Raw genomic sequence first — 20,338 nt, forward strand, 5'->3', positions numbered from 1 at the left:
TTCCCTGTACTCTGCCAAAGGTTTGGTCATGAGTCTTTGCTTTGAAAACACTGCTAGTTAGAGTCTTTCAGATGCGCTCAGTAGACTCCTGTCATGAACATCCCATCTGTCTTTCTAAACGAGGATTGATCATCTTACCCCATGTCAACTCTCTTGATTATCTTTTTTTAGGTGTATAGATTTCATTATGTTTATCATATCTTATAGGTCTATATAAGTGAGTATATACCGTGTGTGTCTTTCTCCTTCTGGGATATTTCACTCAGAATGATCTTTTCTAGATCCCACCATTTGCCTACAAATTTCATGATTTCCTCCTTTTTGATTGCTGAGTAGTATTCCATTGTGTAAAAATACCACAATTTCTGTACCCATTCCACCGTTGATGGACATCTGGGTTGTTTCCAGGTTCTGGCTATTACAAATAAAGCTGCTATAAATGTGGTTGAGCAAGTATCCTTTTTGGTTACTTGAGCAAACTTTCGGTATATACCTAGCAGTGGTATAGCTGGGTCTTGAGGAAGCACTATTCCTAATTGTCTGAGAAAGCGCCAGATTGCTTTCCAGAGTGGTTGTACCAGTTTACATTCCCACCAGCAGTGGAGGAGGGTTCCCCTTTCTCCACAACCTCTCCAGCATGTGTTGTCACTTGAGTTTTTCATCTTGGCCATTCTGATGGGTGTAAGGTGATATCTCATGGCCTCCTCACCCCCCAAGGGAGGAGCAGTCCTGTTAGGCCACAGAGGAGGGCTTTGCAGCCAGTCCTGAAGATACCTGATAAAACAGGATCAGATGAATGGGGAGGAGGTCCCCCCCATCAGTGGACTTGGAAAGGGGCACGGTGGAGATGAGGGAGAGAGGGAGGGACTGGGAGGGAATGAGGGATCAGGACACGGCTGGGATAGAGTTAATAAAATGTAACTGATAAGAAAAAAATAAAATTCAAAAAAAATTTAAATAAAACTACCTATATTTCAAGAACTTTTGTGATTAGTGATTGTAATGTTAATAGGTAGACAAAAATATAATACATTTGATAAAGAAATGTGTTGTTTGAAATCAATTGTCTTGTAACATAGACTTCATAGTAAAAAATATCAAATATTAGTTGATACTTAATAAAAAAAATTAACATTTTCTACTAATTTAGTGTGTGTGTGTTACATAATGTATGTGGGTACACATACCGTGGTGTGCTCTGGAGGTCAAAGGTAACAACTTTGTGAAGACAGCTCCGTCCTATCTTTACAAGGGTTCTGAAGATAGGATTCAATGGATAGGCTTGCACAGTAAGGCCTTTATCTGCTGAGCCGTTTTTGCTGACCTAATATTTTCTTAATATCATCAGATGTTCAATAAATATTCAGAACTTCCCAAGTTTCCCTGTTTTGTGTTTCTGGGTATCATGTATCCCAGATTGGCTTTGAGTTCTACTTTGTGAATATTAGGGTTATAACTGTGCTCTATCCCACTGTGTTCATGGGATCTAGGAATCAAGCCCTGGGCTTCCTGCTTAGAGATTAAACACATGACTTCATGCTTGCTAGGTAAGCACTACACTGACTGATTTCCCCAGCCTGAGGTATAGTATTGATTTATTAGGCATTGCTTATATTGGACTTGTTATTCTTTTCTCTTCTGAAAGTCTTGCTCTTTTTTTAAAAATTGTTGTTGTTGTTTGTTTGTTTGTTTTAAGTACTAGAGTCTAATCTCAAAGATTTGCAGTTGGTAGGCAATTGGGATACCACTGAGCTAACCCCCCCCCCAACTTCTGTTTTGTCCCTTAATTGTTTTTAAATTTGGCTTCTATCACTTTTTCTTCAGTTTTTTATTTTGCTTTGCCTTTTGTCCCATATTAAAATGTATTTGTTGAAAATTCTTGAAGTTCTTTTTTTTTAATTTCCTTCTGAAATTTGCTACTTGTCAATATTTGTAATACCTTGCTCTTATTTTTTAATTTAAATTTATTTTTTAAAATTTACTCATTTTACATTCCAATCATAGCTCCCTCCCTTGTTTTCTCCCAGTCCCACCTTCCCTCCTTCTCGCCACCCCTTGTCCCACTCCATTTCCTTCCCCTAGTCCTCAGAAAGGTGAGCCCTCTCCCCTACCAACTGACTCCAGCTTATGAAGTTTCATCAGGACTGCCTGCATCCTTGTCCTCTGTGTCCTGGCATGGCTGCCCTGCCAGGAGGAAGTGATTGAGGAGCAAGCAACCGGATCCATGCTGAGAAATTCCCTGCTTTTCTTACTAGGGGACCCACTTGGAGATTGAGCTACCTATTGGCTACATCTGAGCAGGGGGCCTAGGTCCTTTCCATACATGGTCCTCAGTTGGTGTATTATTCTCTTCAGGGCCCCTCCCTCTGGTGCCCAGTTTTTTGGGTTTTTTTTTTTTTTTGTTTTTTTTTTTGGCTTTATTGGTTTTTTTTGTGGAGCTCCTGTTCCCTCCAAGTCCTTTTATACCCCAAGTCTTCCAAGAGCCTCCCTGTGCTCTGCCCAAAGTTTGACTGTGAGTCTTAGCGTTTGCTTCAGTCCCTTCCTGGGTAGAGTCTTTCAGAGGACATCTATGGTAGGCTCTCATTCTTTTCAACTGCTTCTGGTATCTTTCTATTTGCCCTTCTGAATGAGAATTAAGCATCCTCCTTGTGGTCTTCCTTGTTACTTAGCTTCTTTATGTCTAAATTGTAGTATGCTTATCCTGTATTAAAAGGCTAATATCCACTTATAAGTGAGTATATACCATGCTAGTGACCATGATTTTTGCCTCATTTGTTATTTAGGTTGAAGGACTCACATTCTTTTTGAACTCATCAAACCCTAGTTGAATTCTCACTACTCCCCCAAAACTGTTGTTCTAACTTCCTTTATCACTGTTATTTAAGAAATGTGCTTAATCTTGTCCATGAGCTTTCTTCCCTTAGCGTATAAGTCATTATATCCCTAGAAATCTTCTAGAATTATCAGTTTTTAATTTTGTTTTGTTGGTTTATTTTGTTAGTTTTGGAATGCAAGGGTCTTACTCTGCAGCCCCTACTGGCTTGATAATGCCCTTGAACTTTTGATATCCTCCTGCCTCAGTCTTTTGAATGCTGAGATTTGTAGGTTTAAACTGCTATACCCAACTAGAATTATCCCTGTATAACTGGTTGCTTTCAGTCCACTTGATAGCTTTTTCTAATATTCAAGTACACTGAGCTTTGTTATTTAGATCGTTCTCTCCCTTTTATCTCTCCTCATAAGAGCTATTATAGATTCTGAAAATTAAATGATAAATTAATTTAAAGTCCTGACAATGCTTTGCACATATTAAACTAATACAAGTTGTGCATCTGTAATCTAAAATCCTAGAACCTGATATTCTATAAAACCTAAAACATTTTTAACAGCAACCTGGTGCCTTAAACAAAAAATTCCATGTGACTTCTTGCAGGTACACTAAAAATATATTTTTCAAAAATTACCCAAAGGCTATGTGTGCAAGGTATGTATAAGACACAGGTGCAGTGAAGTGATTCACCAGGCAAAGATATCTTCCATTCAGCCTGGCCACCTGAGTTTCACCGTGAAACTGCATGTTGGAAGAACTAAAACCAGCAAGTGGTCCTTTGACCTCTGCATGCCCATAGTGAAACATACATTCTCCCCCCCCCCATAAATAAATAGACATACTTTAAAAAAATTAAATATAAATGATTATTTTGTTTAGAATTGGGTCCCATCTCTAAGTTATGTATATAGAATATTACAAAATCTAAAAAGAGGCTATCTGAAATACTTATAGTCATGTGTACTTCAGATAAGGGAAACTTCAGTACTACTTGTAGTATTGCAGCTATTATTATCACTGTGGCTGCCAATGTATAATGCTTTTGCATACTGATTCCAGAGTTTATTCTGTCTTCAGTAAGATGGACAGCCTTTGTTATGATGTTCGGAGTAAGTCATTTTATGATCTAGGCACTGGTAGAGAAACTGATATGATAACATGTTAAAACTAAGACTATTTAAAATGTATGGCTATTTTAAATGATGCTATGAAAATAGAAATAGCATTTTCAGAAATTAGTTTGCGGGTTAAAAATCATTATTACTGGATATATTCAGGGAATAGGAATAAAAGGGTAGTTTGAAATAAGTTTATTCTTTCAGCGAATAAGAATAAAAGGATAGTATGAAATAAGTTTATTATTGAACAATTTCATTCCCCACACATAAATAAGTTATTTATTACTTAATTGTTTCTGTTAGTTTTCTGAATTGCTTCTGGTTACTGAATATTATCCTCCAACATTTACATTTTGTTTCAATTCTTCCTATATTATTTTTTTAAAATAGGCAACTTGGTCTTATAATTATGCTATTACTTCATTAGTACACTATACGTAAGCATAAGTATTGTTGTCATATAGGTTTCTTTTAATTGTTTGTTTTGCAATGGATTTCTCTCTGTAGCCCTTTCTGTCCTATATAGAATAGAAACTATATAGAATAGGCTGGCCTTAAACTCAGAGATCCACTTTCCTCTGTTTCTTGAGTCCTAGCATTAAAGACCTATGCCACCACGGCTGGCTTGTCTTCTGGGTTTTAGTCCTAGTTGGAACATTCAATTATATACATACACACATATTCACATACATATATATGTATGTATACATATATTGCTTAATACACTTACTCTTTTTCCTTTCTTTTTTAAAATAATTTTTTGCCAATTCCATGCATCTATACAATGTTATCTGATTTTATTTGTCCCCCTCCAGTATGCTTTGTATTCCCCTTCCATTTTCTCTCAGCTTCTTTCTCCCATAAACTATGCTATTAAAGAAAATTATACTTTTCCTCCAACAGCAAATAAGAGTCAAAAGCTCCTTAGAAAGGAATGGGGTCTTCTGAGCTCCTTCCTTGTCTATGACAGATTATTGCAGGAGCCAATCTTCTGCAGGCATCCATCGGTGCTGTGTATGTTCCGCACTGCAACAGCCATCTCACATATGGTTTGCCTTACTTTCTCATGATCAAAACCATTCCCTTCGGTTTCAAGTTATGTAAGTTCTTAAATGGAAAGTTACCTTCCTGCATCTTTATAGGAGCAGATTGAGGTATCTAAGGTACTGTTAACATTAATCATAAGTAAAAGAAATTGCTTCTATAAATAGGATTGAAGTTGATCATAGCAAAGCAATGAATATATTTCTTTCCATTATCAACCGTTTCACCATAGCATCCTTGAATCATTTGAATAACAAATTAGAATTGTTTCTCTATAATCTATACCATTTATGTAACAATTGTTGCATGTGTTGATTTTAATTAAGTGCTTTAACTGTTAAGAATTCTTTTAAAAACTAAAACTATATTTATAATGATAATGTCTTTAAAATTTGTTTTGAAATAATTTAAACTTAAATATACAGGCTCAAACTATTTGTAACTAACTATTTTGTCTTTCCCTTTGATACTGCTGGACACATTCATCTCTATGACTCTGTTTAAAAAAATTAAGCAAAATCAATATTGGTTCATTAGTTGTGACAATTGTACCACACAGACATAAGATAATAATTATGGAGAAAAGTAGGAAATGGAGCTTAGAACAGGGTATGTTAACTTCACTTTCTGTTCAATTGTTAGAAACCTTAAATGATTCCAAGAAATCAAGTTCATTAATTAAACAAATAAAAACAGGTTTGTACTTGGTTCTTGATATATGTTGTGACAGAACCTAGCAATAAACATGGCAGCTTCAGCATTATTAAAACCATAAATAATTGAAGTGTAATTCATAATAAAATCCAATGTAATGTTTCTCTTTTGGTAGTTGTTTGTTGCCTGTATCTTCTAAAGTAATAAATGGGAAAATGGAACAAAACTGTTTTCCCCCATGGCTATTGAGTGGGTCCTCGGGAATTTCTCGTGGCACGCTGGTGCTGATAGCATATATCATTCATGTGCTTTTACACTGTTGCTGGTTTTAAGAATATTTTCTTCTCCTAATTTCAGGTTGGGTGGGACTATATCAGCATACAAGATAGTACCAGATGAAATAGAAGAAATCAAGGTATAGTATGAAATTTTCATGCCTACAAAGGCTTAGCATTTTAGTTGGGAGCTAAGAGGAAAATCGTTAATTCTTAAATATCATTGAATCTTTTGGTACAGTGAGGCACAATAAATTCCTAGTTACTCCACTCAAGTTAAAAATACATTCATGTTACAGAATCACCATCAAATTTTATCTACGGTTTGCAATACAGTTCTGGAAAAAAACAAGTAAAATATAAAAGAAGGCCTTCCTATGTGATTTGTTGAAAATAGAAGATAGTATTGTGCACAAGCATTAGTATACATAATGGTTTACCTTTTTATCTTAAAATTTTTAAATTATTATTATTATTTACAATTTATTAATTTTGTATCCCAGTTGTAGTCCCCTCCCTCATCTTCTTCCAGTCCCACCCTTCCTCCTTCTTCCTTCCCTATCTTTCTCCCCTGGTCCACTGATAGGGGAAGTCCTTCTCCCCTATTGTCTGACCCTAGCCAATCAGGTCCCATCAGGACTGCCTGGATTCTCTTCCTCAAGAAGGTTTTAAAATTATGTGAATTTCATGTAAAATAATATGTCAAGAGATAGAACCTTTAGAAAAAATGAATTGAGCCAACTAATTTTACCCAAGGATGTTTACTGTATAACTACAGTATTCAAAATTATAAAGTTTATAAAATTATAAAGTTAAAAAGAAAAAATTTGCAGGTAAATGGTGGGACCTAGAAAGGATCATCCTGAGTGAGCTGTCCCAGAAGCAGAAAGACACACATGGTATATACTCACTCATATAGACATATAACATAGGATAAACCTACTAATATCTGTACATCTAAAGAAACTAAGCAAGAGAGAGGACCCTGACTAAAACGCTCAATCCCCATCCTCAATGGCAAAGAGGATGGACATCAGAAGAAGAAGAAAACAGGAAACAACCTAGAAACCTGCCACAGAGGGCCTCTGAAAGCCTCTGCCCTGCAGACTATCAAAGCAGACACTGAGACTTATGGGCAACTGTTGGGCAGAGTGCATGGAATCTTGTGTAAGAAGTGGGAAATAGTAAGAGCTGGAGAGGACAGGAACTCCACAAGGAGAGCAACAGAACAAGAAAATTTGAACACAGGGAACTTCCCAGAGACTCATCCTCCAACCAAGGACTATTCATGGAGATAACCTAGAACCCCTGCACAGATGTAGCACATGACAGTTCAGTGTCCAAGTGGGTTACATAGTAATGGGAAGAGGGACTGCCTCTGACATAATCTGATTGGCCTGCCCTTTGATCACCTCCCCCTGAGGGGGGAGCAGCCTTACCAGGCCACAGAAGATGACAGTGCAGCCACTCCTGATGAGACCTGATAGACTAAGATCAGAAAGGAGAGGAGAACCTCCCCTATCAGTGGACTTAGGGAGGGGCATTCGTGAAGAAGGGGGAGAGAGGGTGAGATTGGGAGGGGAGGAGGAGGGGGCTTATGGGGAGATACAAAGTGAATAAAGTATAATTAATAAAAATAAAAAAAGAATTAAAAAAATTTTCAAGAGAAGGGGGAAATGCTTGGAATAATTGGATAAACATAGTCCCCAAAACATAAAATAAAACCTTTACTCTAACTTTAAACTTTACAATAAGATGAACTCAAAATATACAATTGACTTAAATATGTACCTATAAAATTGCTATCAAGACAGAAAGGAACCTTAACACTTAGTTCTAAAGAACTGTTCTTAGACTAAACACCAAAAGTATCCACACAATGAAATTTTCATACATTGAAAAGCTTCCTCACTTAAATACTTTTCTACGAAGAACCCATGAGAATTAAAAGATAAGATGCATCCCTGAAGAAATTATTTATAAACCACATCTTACTAAAGAAACTTTTAAACTCTGAATTAACAAAATAACTAAAAAGTGGGCAAAAGACATTGTAGGCATAGTTTTTAATCTAATTTATCGGTTTCTTATGCATCTACCTCCCTTCTCCACCCCTTATTCTTCCTAATATTTTCCAGCACCCCAGCACTAGGTAGGAGAGAAAGGTTAGTGGGGAGATGGTGCAGAGTTCTCTTTGGATACTTCTGGTTGGTTAGGGTTATGGGGTTCTTTGGGGCAAAGCCAGTCTCAGCCATCAGGATATCAGGTAGCCCAGCAAACCAGCAGCTACAAACACAGAAGAAGGATGAACCAGCAACAGCATGGGGAGCAGCAAACTTCTTTCTCAGAATTTTTTTTTCTGTTTCTCTTGGCTCTGGTATTTTTACCTTCTTAGAGACCTTAGAGTTAAACTATCTCCAGCTGACAAAGACTGTGCCCCTCTCTGAATCACAGTAGACTGCTGTCACCTGTGGACAAACTAAAAGCAGCTCCATATCCCACACTTGGGATAAAAACCAAAACCTGTTTACATAACAAAACTGAGTTTTTAAAGAATCCAAAACTTTCTGTACAAGACATAAATATTTCATTAGGGAAAATAGATATATGACAAATAAAGACAGGAAAAGTTGTTGAATGTCATTATAGACTTGGGAAACAAAGGATGTGAATAAACCAGACAAGTATTCATATATTCTTAGGAAATAGAATTGTGAAGTGACTATTTCGAATATTATCAATTCCTTACAAAGTCCATATTCTCCGGCTTAACACGTTGCATTGTTTAGCATTTCTTCAAAGGGTAGGAAAACCTATGCTCTTCCATAAATGGCTTGTGATTTTTTTTCCCTAGTGGCTTTTTTTGCAAAAGCCAAAAACAGGAAAGTAAATGTTTTTTAGTAAGTTAATAACTGAACAAAATATTTTTCATTCATACTGTGGAATAGAGTTGATGTATCCAAAGGAGAAGTAACGAAGTCCTTATTAATTGATCTCAAGATTAAGCTGAATGGCAGGTGAGGAGTAAGGCCTGGGATTCTATGAAGTCACAGTCACCTTGATACCTAAACTGCACAAAGACCCAACAAAAAAAGAAAACTTCAGACCTATCTCACTTATGAACAGTAACACAAATATGCAATAAAATACTCCAAACCAAATCCCAGAAAACAATAAAGATATCATCCACCACCATTAAGAAGGCTTTATTCCAGGCATGCAGGAGTGGTTCAACATATGAAAGCCATCAATGTAATCCACCACATAAACAAACTGAAAGTAAGAAAAAAGCACAGGATCATCTCCTTAGATGCCAAAAAAGCATTTGACAAAATTCAAACACCCATTCATGTTTAAAGTTTTGGAGCAATCAGGGATACAAGGCACATACCTAAACATAGTAAAAGTGTTTTACATCAAGCCTATAGCCAACATCAAACTCAATGGAGAGAAACTTGAATCAATCCTACTGAAATCAGGAATAAGGCAAGGCTGCCCACTCTCTTTGTATCTCTTCAACATAGTACTTGAAATACTAGCTAGAGCAATAAGACAACTAAAGGAGATCAAGGGGATACAAATTGGAAAGGAAAAAGTCAGAGTATCACTATTTGCAGGTGATATAATAATATACATGAGCGACCCCAAACATTCTACCAGTGAACTCCTTGAGCTGATAAACACCTTCAGCAAAGTGGCTGGATACAAAATTAATTCCAAAAACTCGGAAGCCCAGTATACAAAAGACAAAAGGGCTGAGAAAGAAATTAGGGAAACAACACCCTTCACAATAGCCACAAATAATCTAAAGTACCTTGGTGTGACTCTAACCAAGCAAATGAAAGACCTGTTTGACAAAAACTTCCAGTCTCTGAAGAAAGAAATTGAAGATCTCAGAAGATGGAAAGGTTTCCCTCCCATACTCATGGATCAGTAGTATTAAGATAGTGAAAATAGCTATCCTTCCAAAAACAATCTACAGATTCGGTGCAATTCCCATCAAAATACCAACACAATTTTTTACCTTGAAAGAACCTTGAAAGAACAATTCTAAATTTCATGTTTTCCATATGAAAAACAAAAACCCAGAATTGCTTAAACAATCCAGTATAATAAAAGATGTTCTAGAGGTATCTCAATCCCTGATCTCAAGCTGTACTATAGAGCAACAGTAATAAATGCATGGTACTGGCATAGAAACAGACTGGTGGATCAATGGAATCAAATCAAAGACCCAGAAATAAACCCACACACTTTCAGAAACTTAATTTTTGACAAAGAAGCCAATACCATTCTGTGGAAAAAAGATAGCATCTTAAACGATGCCAGTCTAACTGGATATCTGCATGTAGAAAAATGCAAATAGACCCATATTTATCACCCTGCACAAAAGTAAATTCCAAGTGGATCAAGGACCTCAACATAAAATTAGACACAATGAATCTGTTAGAAGAAAAAGTGGGGAAAATCCTTGACCTTATTGGCACAGAAGACAACTTCCTGAACAGAACACTAACAGCACAGGCTCTAAGATCAACAATCAATAAATGGGACCTCATGAAACTGAAGAGCTTTAAAGCCAAGGACTCTGTCAACAGAAGAAAACAACAGCCTGCAGACTGGGAAAAATCTTCACCAACCCTATATCTGACAGAGGACTAATGTCTAGAATATATAAAGGCCTCAAGAAGTTAAACATCAACAAACCAAAATATTCAATTGAAAATGGGGAACAGAGTTAAACAGAGAATTCTCAACAGAGAATACCAAATGGCAGTGAAACACTTAAAGAAAGGCTCAATGTTCTTAGTCATCAGGGAAATGCAAATCAAAACAACCCTGAGATTCCATGTCACACCCATCAGAATGGTAAGATCAAAATCTTAAGGGATGAGGCATGCTAGAAAGGTGGATAAAGGGGAGCCCTGCTCTATTGCTGGTGGGAGTGTAATCTTATACAACCACTTTGGAAATCAATCTGGCGCTTACTCAGAAAATTAGGAATTGTGCAACATTAAGACCCAGCTCTACCACTCCTGTGCATATAGCAGAAAGATGCTAAACTATACAACAAGGACATTTTCTCAACTATGTTCATAGCAACTTTATTCATAATAGCCAGAATCTGGGGACAACCTAGATGTCCCTCAACTGAAGAATGAATGCAGAAATTGTGGTACATTTACACTATGGAATACGACTCAGCAATTAAAAACAAGGAAATCAAGAAATTTATAGGAAAAGGTTGGGAACTAGAAAACATCATCCTGAGTGAGGTAACCCAGAAAAAGATAAGACATATATGGTATATACTCACTTACAAGTGGATATTAGCCATATAGAATAAACATACTAAATTTTATATTCCTAAAGAAGCCAAACAGTTAGGAGGCCCCTAGGGAAGAGGCTGAAACTCACTCAGAAGGGTAAACAGGATAGATATCAGAAGTAGGAGAAGACAAGTAACAGGACAGGATCTTTCCACAGGGGACCTCTGCAAGACTCTACCCATCAGGGTCTTGAAGCAGATGCTGAGACTCATAGCCAAACTTTGGGTAGAGTGCAGGATACAGGAAACCTTATGGAAAAAGAGGTAGATAGAATTGAAGGGGACAGGGACTACATAAGGAGACCAACAGGGCCAAAAAACCTGGGCCCAGGGCCCCCTCCAGAGACCTATCCTCTAACCAAGGACCATGCATGGAGAAGACCTAGATCCCCTGTTTAGTTTCCAAGTGGGTACCCTAGTAAGGTGTACAGGGGCTGTCTCTGACATGAACTTGCCAGGCCACAGAGGAAGATGATGTAGCAAGCCCTGATGAAATTTGATAGGCTAGGGTCTAATAGAAGATGAGGAGGTCCTCCCCTATCAGTGGACTAGGGAAGGGGCATATAGTGAGAAGAAGGAAGGGAAAGTGGGTAGGTCTGGGAGGAGGTGGAAGGGGCTACAGTCTGGATACAAGGTGAACAAATTGTTATAAATAAAGAAATACATAAATACATAAACTATAAAAATTTTATTTTTGAGGTTACAATATAATTATATTATTTTTTTCTCCTTTTTCCTCCCTCCAAACCAGCCATATACTCATAGCTCTCTTAAAATGCATGACATATACCATGTGTGTCTTTCTGCTCCTGGGATACCTCACTCAGGATGATCTTTTCTAGATCCCACCATTTGTCTGCAGATTTCATTAATTACTTGTTTTTAATTGCTGAGTAGTATTCCATTGTGTAAAAGTACCACAATTTCTGTATGCATTCCTCCATTGATGGACATCTGGTTTGTTTCTGTATCGTAATAGATGGCTATTACAAATAAAGCTGCTACAAACATGGTTGAGCAAATGTCCTTGTTGCGTATATACTCACTTATATAGACCTATAAGATAGGATAAACATAGTAAAATATGTGCATCTAAAAATGATAAACAAGAAAGAGGACCCGGAGTAAGATGATCAATCCTCACTTAGAAAGACAAATGGTATGGACAGAGGAAGTAGGAGAAAATAAGTAACAGGACAGAAGCCTACCGCAGAGGGCCTCTGAAATACTCTACCTAGCAGTGTATCAAATCAGATACAGAGACTCATAACCAAACCTTGGGCAGACTGCAGAGAATCATATGAAAGAAGGGGGAGTTAGTATGACCTAGAGAAGGCAGGAGCTCCACAAGGACAAAATATATCAGGGCACGGGGGCCCTCTATGAGACTGTTTCTCCAACCAAGGACGATGTATGGATATAATCTAGAACCCCTGCTCGGATGTAGCCCTTGGTAGCTCAGTAACCAAGTGGGTACCCTAGTAAGAGGTACAGGGACTATTTCTGACATGAACCCAATGGCTGGTTCTTTGACCTCCCTCCCGCCTACCCCCCAATAGGCCACAGAGGAGGACATTGCAGCCAGTCCGGAAGATACTTGGTAAGCTAGGGTCAGATGGAAGGGGAGGACGACCTCCCCTATCAGTGGACTTGGAAAGGGGCAGGGAGGAGATGAGGGAGGGAGCATGGTATTGGGAGGGAATGAGGGAGGGGGCTATGGCTAGGATACAAAGTAAATAACCTGTGATTAATATTAAAAAATAAAATTTAAAAGAAATGATGAAATATTTTAGTAACTGTTTTTATATGTATATATACACATATATGTGTGTGTATACATATATATATATTCCTAAATATAACCTGCTCAGTCATATACACCACTCATATATGTCTTCCGGGCATTTCGTATAGGTAACCATTTGGTGTATTCTTCACTGGAAAACACTGTTTCTCCCACTCTGAGCATTCCTTAGTTGCTTGGAGTTGTTTTTATTGTAAGAAATCATATATACTAAATAATGATCCTTCTAAATAAAAAACTGATATTTCGTTAATAAGTTTTTTACAATGGTATAGTTAACTTCCATCTAAATCTATGTATTATTTCTTAGTATATGTTTTTAGTTTTTAAACCAAATACTAGATTTGTTAAATCCATATATGAAAAATAGCATATTATTAACATTACTACATTTTCCTTTAGACTTCTCTCTTCTTATCTTTCACATTATTATGTGAATATCAGAATAATATTTGAATAATATCCAGTTTGTAATGTAGAGCTTAATTTTAAATAATTTCAGGAATAAAGATTAAAATGCAGAGACAAGGTGCCAGGATGGGTTGGTCCCAATGGAGGCCTCTCTTTCTCTGTGGTGAGCTAGGAATGGGATAAGGGTGTGTGAGGGTGGAACTGGGAGGAGAGGATGGAGGAGCCTTGGATCAGGCTCTAAAGTGATTGAATAAATTTTTAAAAAATTAGAGACAGTCATGTACCAAGGCCTGTTTAAGCATGAAAAAGGTTTTTTTTATTTTTTAATATTAATTACGCTTTATTCACTCTGTATCCCAGCTATAGCCCCAGCCCTCATTCCCTCTGAACCCTGTCCACCCCCATCTCCTCCCATTTCCCTCTCCAACTGATAAGGAAGGTCCTCTTCCCCTTCCATCTGACCCTAGCCTATCAGGTCTCATTAGGACTGGCTGCATTTTCTTTCTCAGAGATTTTAAAGTTGCAAAAACAAACATAGTAAGATAAATTGCTTTCTAAATAAGATGCCACAAATTACTTAGTTAAATGTGATAAATTGTGATGATAACTGACTAAATATAATAATTTTAGTTTAAAAAAGCATGATAGAAAAGTGACTCGAAATGTATAGTATTGTAAAGTTAGAAGGACTACTTCATAAAAGTTAGTTAGTACATCTCATCTTTTGGAATCTCTAAAAAGGAGGGATTCAGTTCCATAGATCTTTGAAAGCGACAGAGATTCTTGCATCCCAGCTGCTCCCAGGTGACAGTGATGCCAGTTTTCCAGTGATGCTTTCCTAGGAGTTCTAGAAAACAACATACTTGTAGATCTTCCACTTGAATGAAACTGAGAGAAAAGTATGTCTTATTTACACTTTTGTACTTTTGTTATCTACTGATTAGGCTGAATAAATGTAATCCATGGCTAGTAGTGGCACACACTTAATCCCAGCACTCAGAAGGCAGAGGCAGGAGGATCTCTTGAGTTTGAGACAAGCCTGGTGTATAGAGTGAGTTCAGGGATAGCCAGGGTTACATGGAGAAACCCTATCTCAAAGAACAAAACAACAAAATGTATTCCGTGAAACAATTTTGTATTAAATCAATGATTTAATGAGTCAATGGTTCCATGTTTACTTGGGTTATAGAGTATTCTTTTTCAAGTTATTATTTTTCCCTTAAAAATTTTTAAAAGTAAATTTTTTCATACTATATTGTATGATGGATTCTCCCCTTTTTCTTTTTTAAGTTCCTTCCTATCTTTCTTTCTACCAGGATTCACCCTGTTTTCTGTCTCTTTGATAATAAACAAGCATTTCAGCGATAATAATATAATATAATAATAATATAATATAATAGATAATATATTAAACAAACAAATCAGAAGACAATACCAAGAGACCAAGAAAAGGCACAAAAGAACAGATACAGATGCAGAGACCTACTGATTTACACATTCAGGAATCCTATAAATACATAAAATCACAAGCTCTAAATTAAATGAAGGAAAAAAGAAGAAGCCCTGAAATAATATTATGGGACAAGGACCATTCAAAGGTTCCATTGAGTTTGTTTTCTACTGGCCATTTACTGCTCAGAAAGCATCCTATCTTATCCTATCTTAAAAAGAAATTTGCTTCCCCACTGAGAGTTACTTGGAAAAAAGGAACTTTTCATTTGCGGTGGTTATCCAAGGAGATAGCTTTTGTTTTAGGATGGGAATATGTGTTCAATTGTCATTTTCAGCCCTTGGACCCAATCTGTTGCAGACCCCTGAAAACCCTGTGCATGCTGCCTCAGCTTCTTTTGAGTTCATCTGTCCATTTGTCCTGCTCTGTTTACAAGATCTTGTTCTGTTGGTGTTCTCAGTCCCCTCTGGATCTTTTATTCTTACACCTCCTCTTCCAGAGAGTTCCCTATGCTCTGAAGGGAGTGACTTGAAGGAGACATGGCATTTAGGACTCAGTGTCTGAGGTCTCTCACTCTGCATAGCTTTGCGTGTGTGGGTCTCTCTTCTTGTCTACTGCAGGGGAAGTGTCTGATTTATGAATATAACAAAATGCCATTCGAAGTTAATTTATTTCTGTGTTCCTTTATCAGAATAGCAGTAATAGTTTTTTCTTCTAGGTCTCTGGCCTGTCTATCTTCAGGTTCATGGCCACCTGAGTAGTGTAAGGGATGGGTTCTAGTTCATGGACTGGGCCTTAAATGCAATCAGATATTAGTTCCTTCCTCCCACAGCTTTTGTGACATTATTGCACTAGTACATACTGCAGGCAGGTCATCACGCTTAGTGTATCTGATTTTATGTTGAGGTCTGTGATCTATATGGATTTGAATTTTGTACAAAGTAACAAACATGGATATATTTACATTCTTCTACATGCAGCCATCCAGTTTGACCAGTATCACTTTTGAAGATACTGTATTTTTCCAGTGTGCATTCCTGGCTTTTTTTTATAAAAATATATGTTATCCATAGGATTATGGGCTTATGTCTAGGTCCTCAACTTGAGTCCATTGATTACAATATCTGTTTTTCTGCCAATACCATGCTTTTTATTACTATCACTCTGTAGTACTATTTGAGGTCAGGGATGTTGATACTTAAGCAATTATTTTATTATTCTTTATTGTTTTACCTATCCTAGGTTTATTTTAACACAGACCATAGTTTGGAACTATTATTTAAGCTCTACTTTTTTGTAAGAAAGTCTTAAATCAATATTGAAAAGTAGAAAACTTTCAAATTGGACATACATTTTTATTCATTAATGGACAAAATAAAGATAATCATAATTGAAATTCCAGCAGGCATAGTTTGAAATCTACTTCTTTTTCCTTCTAGTTCATGAGCCTATGAACATGTTTCCTTATTTTGAATCTATTATAAGAAAAAAGTATTAGGCTTTTTTGCATATATAATTAAAGTATGAATATTTAATTGCTAGGATCAATGTTATTAAATAATAAGATTTTGTGATTAGCATATAGTGCTCAATTTCTCTAAACTTGGAAATATTTTGAATTATTGAAAAGAACTTTAAATATACCATGTAACCACATAAAATAGAATTAATAAACTATGGTATTTCTTATTTAAGATACTTTCATCAATTTGGCACTTGTATCATCATTTTCTATAACTAACAAGATCAATCTCCCAAAGTGCATTTTATTTTAACCAAGTGTGAAACTTTTTAGAAATTGTCTCTAAAAAAGTGTTTATTCACTATTGAAAGAATCTTGTTTCTATGCTATCTATGAAATGATTACTTAGATTTTGAGCAAGCAAGTAAGTTCTGCATGTTTGTTTTCTTTTAGGAAACGCTCATAGACTGGTGTGATGACAAGGAACTTAATTTGATACTAACAACTGGAGGAACAGGGTTTGCACCGCGAGATGTCACTCCAGAGGTGAGATAGAATACCTTTCTCATATTCAAGGAATAAACTATCTTATTTTCAATTCCTTTTACTATTTCCATATTCTGTCTTCTATAAGCAATAAAATTATTCAGTACTATAATAATACAAATATTTAACTATAGAAGTATTTTTGCCTTTATTTGAATTTACACTTGAAAGTATTGCATATGAGGAACTTTGAACTGTTCTCGAGATTAATCCTTCATTTGCTTGTTGGCATCTAAACTGCAGAAGGTGATAGCAATTTTTGACAGTTAAAATGGCACAGGTATGATGTGCTTTGCTGTTGTAATTCAAATTGAATCTGATTTCCCTTTTATTGACGGACCTTTGTCGTTTATCTTAAAATACAGTAAATAGCTCCTACATTTGTAAATGAAATTTACATTAAATTGATGAAGAGGTGCTATATTTTCACTATTTCATCAAATGTGAACAGTATTTAAATGCAGAAGATAATCTGAGCTGCGTAACAGATGCCTGTGCTTGACAGCACAGGAGCACCTTCAACACAAGCAGAGAACTTAGAAAAAAAGTAAAACATGAGTACAGGGAGGGGCTTCAATTTCTGTTTTTAAAAAACGTAAATGTCAGTTACTGATTCAGAATTGTAGAAACTTATAGTTTCCTTTATCCTTCAAATAAATGTTTCTGGTTCAGTATCAACTTAATATTAACTATGTAGATCTATTTCCAAACCAGTATTCTATTATACCTACTCCCCTATTTTTGGCAGGCTTCTTTTTTTCTTCATTTTATTAAATATTGCTGTCTTTGTATGTTTTTAAATTCTGGCTAGCATTAGAGCCCACACAAATGCTTTCAAAATTACAAATTACTGGACCCCTTCTCAATAGTTCTTAATTGAGTAATACTTAAGTAATACTTAATTGAGTAAGACTCCTAGAATTTGTTTTTCAAATAAATCTCTAAATTCTAAAAGTTACTGTCTAGTTTTTGAAAAATATACCTTTTAAACAAGTCCTAAAATTTTTATTTTTGTTCTATTTTAGTACCATTCTTTTTAATATTATTTTATTATGTTATTATAAATTATTATATAATTTCAATTATAATTGAAATTAAAAGTAAAATATATTTTAAAGCATTCAGAGACAGTGTTAACTTCAACTATATAAATCAAAAGATTATTCATATATAATTTATTTAAATTTCTTTGTCCTAACTTGAGGTGGTCATTTGACCATTGATATTATGAGTCTAACTGATAAAAAAGTGGAGTTGGCAGACTGATAAAAAAGTGGAGTTGGCAGAAAAACTCTGTTTGCAGATGTTTGGTCATATTTTATGCTTTTAAGGAATCTACCAATATGAAAGTATTAATTTTTGTAGTTTGGATATTGTTTAAATGATAATAAGCTTGTATAATGAGCCCATAATTTTCATATGATGGTTTGATATGTTCACATTACTATTTATTTTTGCATTAGAAAAATAGAAAAAGTTGCCATGGAATTCATTCATAACCAAATAATGTGCTTATTTTTAATTATAAGAAAATAGTTTCTATCACCAGGTATCTTGTTTACTGTAATGTCAACAATTCTTTAATTTAGCTCTTTCTCTTCTACTGACCAACACAGTAACCATAGGTGAGCTGCCTTCATTAACATTGATGATACAAGTGTGGAAGTTTTTCTCACACTAACCAGTTTTCTAATTCTTTATATACCGGTTGCTTTTCATTTCATTTGAATTAGATTCTAATCTGGAGTTGTTCATATTATCCAAGTTTGAAGTTCCGTGTGACTGTTTTTACCTCTGATGTCATCATTAAATCTTGAGTTCCCCAGATAATGTATACTTTGTAATGCTTTTCTACAAAGGCTGTGGATTCACACTCCTCCTCTCTGCCAAACTATCATTAGATAGCATGGCACACAAAACTTAGTATAGGTATACGACTCAAGTAGCTTCATTGAAGAGAGGCATAGTTCAGTACGAGGGCCTCCTAACAAAAATCCCATGCTTTGTGCAGATGCAGTACAATTACAGCAACCAAACGCATTCACCAGTTCCTGGGCAGTGGGAATCTTCATGCTCAGTGGTTTTTATAACACTGCAAACCCACTCATCTGTAAATGAGACAAAGTCTCAACATTCTAATAACTCAGTGTTTCTGATGATCAGTACTATCCTGAAGCTAAGTAGGTCTTCTTTGTGAGTTAGAGACTTGGAATGGATAGCAAATCATACTCCTATTACTTAGGGGATTTCAGGAGTTTGTGGAATTATGCATGGGAACCAAGTACTGTATTTATGTTACACTATAATGGGCCAGTCATTTAAGCAGTTTGTTTAGTTTCCTTAAAATGAGGAAAATACGAATATCTATTTTCTCGGTGTTCTGTGTACATTCATTTTTAAAGATTTATTTTATTACTTATATGTGGACATATACATATAATTAGAGCAATTGCTCACAGAATTCAGAAGAAGGTGACAGATATTCTGGATTTAGAATTACAGACAGTATTGAGATAATTTATATGGATGCCAGGTCCAACCACTAAACTATCTCTTCATCCCCACCTTTCGTTTAATTTTTTTGATAAGTAACATACAAAGTAACAGGTTTCATTATGGCATTTTCATAATAGTTCATTGTTGTTAATCCTCTCTATTTCACTCTCCCATCTCCTGTCTGCCCCCATCCCTTCTGCCTCAAGTAGTCCCCTTTGCAGTTCATGTCACATGCATTCAGTTGTTTTCTGTTATCCTATTCATCCTTTTCCTTTAAATATCCCCCCATACTCTTTCTGTGTTGGTGATCTATACTCATACTCACTTTGATGTAATTGTACATATTTAAAACTTGAGAAGCTGTGAGCATTCAATTAAAACCACATTTAACATTTTCTGAGTTTATTTAAAATAGTTAACTGTGTTATTTGCTATGTAAATATAAAGTTGTGGGTTTTTTTTTAAATGCAACTAGCAAGCAAACAAATATAGTCTTAAAAGTACTTCAAAGTCTATCCATAAAATTTTCAAAATCTTGAGAAATTGTTTGATTTTATCTACTAAACATTATATTCAATCCTTTCCATCTTTATAATTTTGAAATTTATGTTCCTCTATTATATTTTACTTTGCTTTTTGTTTTTGTTCTATTTTATTGATAAGACTCTCATCATGACTTCTTATGTTTCATATATCAGAAATTGAACAGTGTTTTATTCTTAAATGTTACTTAATTACTTGAAAACCACAGAAGTGTGTTTTTAATCTTGTGTGCATATAATAACTACCTAGATAAATCATTAAACTTACAATCTATATATGTATGTGTCCAGTATCTGTTTTTTAAAGCAGTGATTTATCTGATTACTTATAACTAGATGGTCAATGTTGGTATCACTTTATATTCTACGTATATGAG

At 35.6% G+C, this 20,338-nt stretch overlaps 1 protein-coding gene across 25 annotated transcripts in view; it reads left to right on the forward strand.

Moving 5' to 3' along the window:
* The window catches only part of Gphn (gephyrin), a 416,220-nt gene that overhangs the window by 130,737 nt on the left and 265,145 nt on the right, over nt 1-20,338 (forward strand). For all 25 annotated transcript variants that reach the window (XM_060387712.1, XM_060387715.1, XM_060387716.1 and 22 more), the window contains exons 3-4: nt 6,004-6,061; nt 16,831-16,923. In XM_060387712.1, the coding sequence (XP_060243695.1) occupies nt 6,004-6,061; nt 16,831-16,923 (151 nt within the window). The remainder of the gene's footprint in view (nt 1-6,003; nt 6,062-16,830; nt 16,924-20,338) is intronic.

The sequence above is a fragment of the Meriones unguiculatus genome, chromosome 7 (genome assembly GCF_030254825.1).
Source record: "Meriones unguiculatus strain TT.TT164.6M chromosome 7, Bangor_MerUng_6.1, whole genome shotgun sequence".
In the NCBI taxonomy this organism is placed as follows: domain Eukaryota; kingdom Metazoa; phylum Chordata; class Mammalia; order Rodentia; family Muridae; genus Meriones; species Meriones unguiculatus.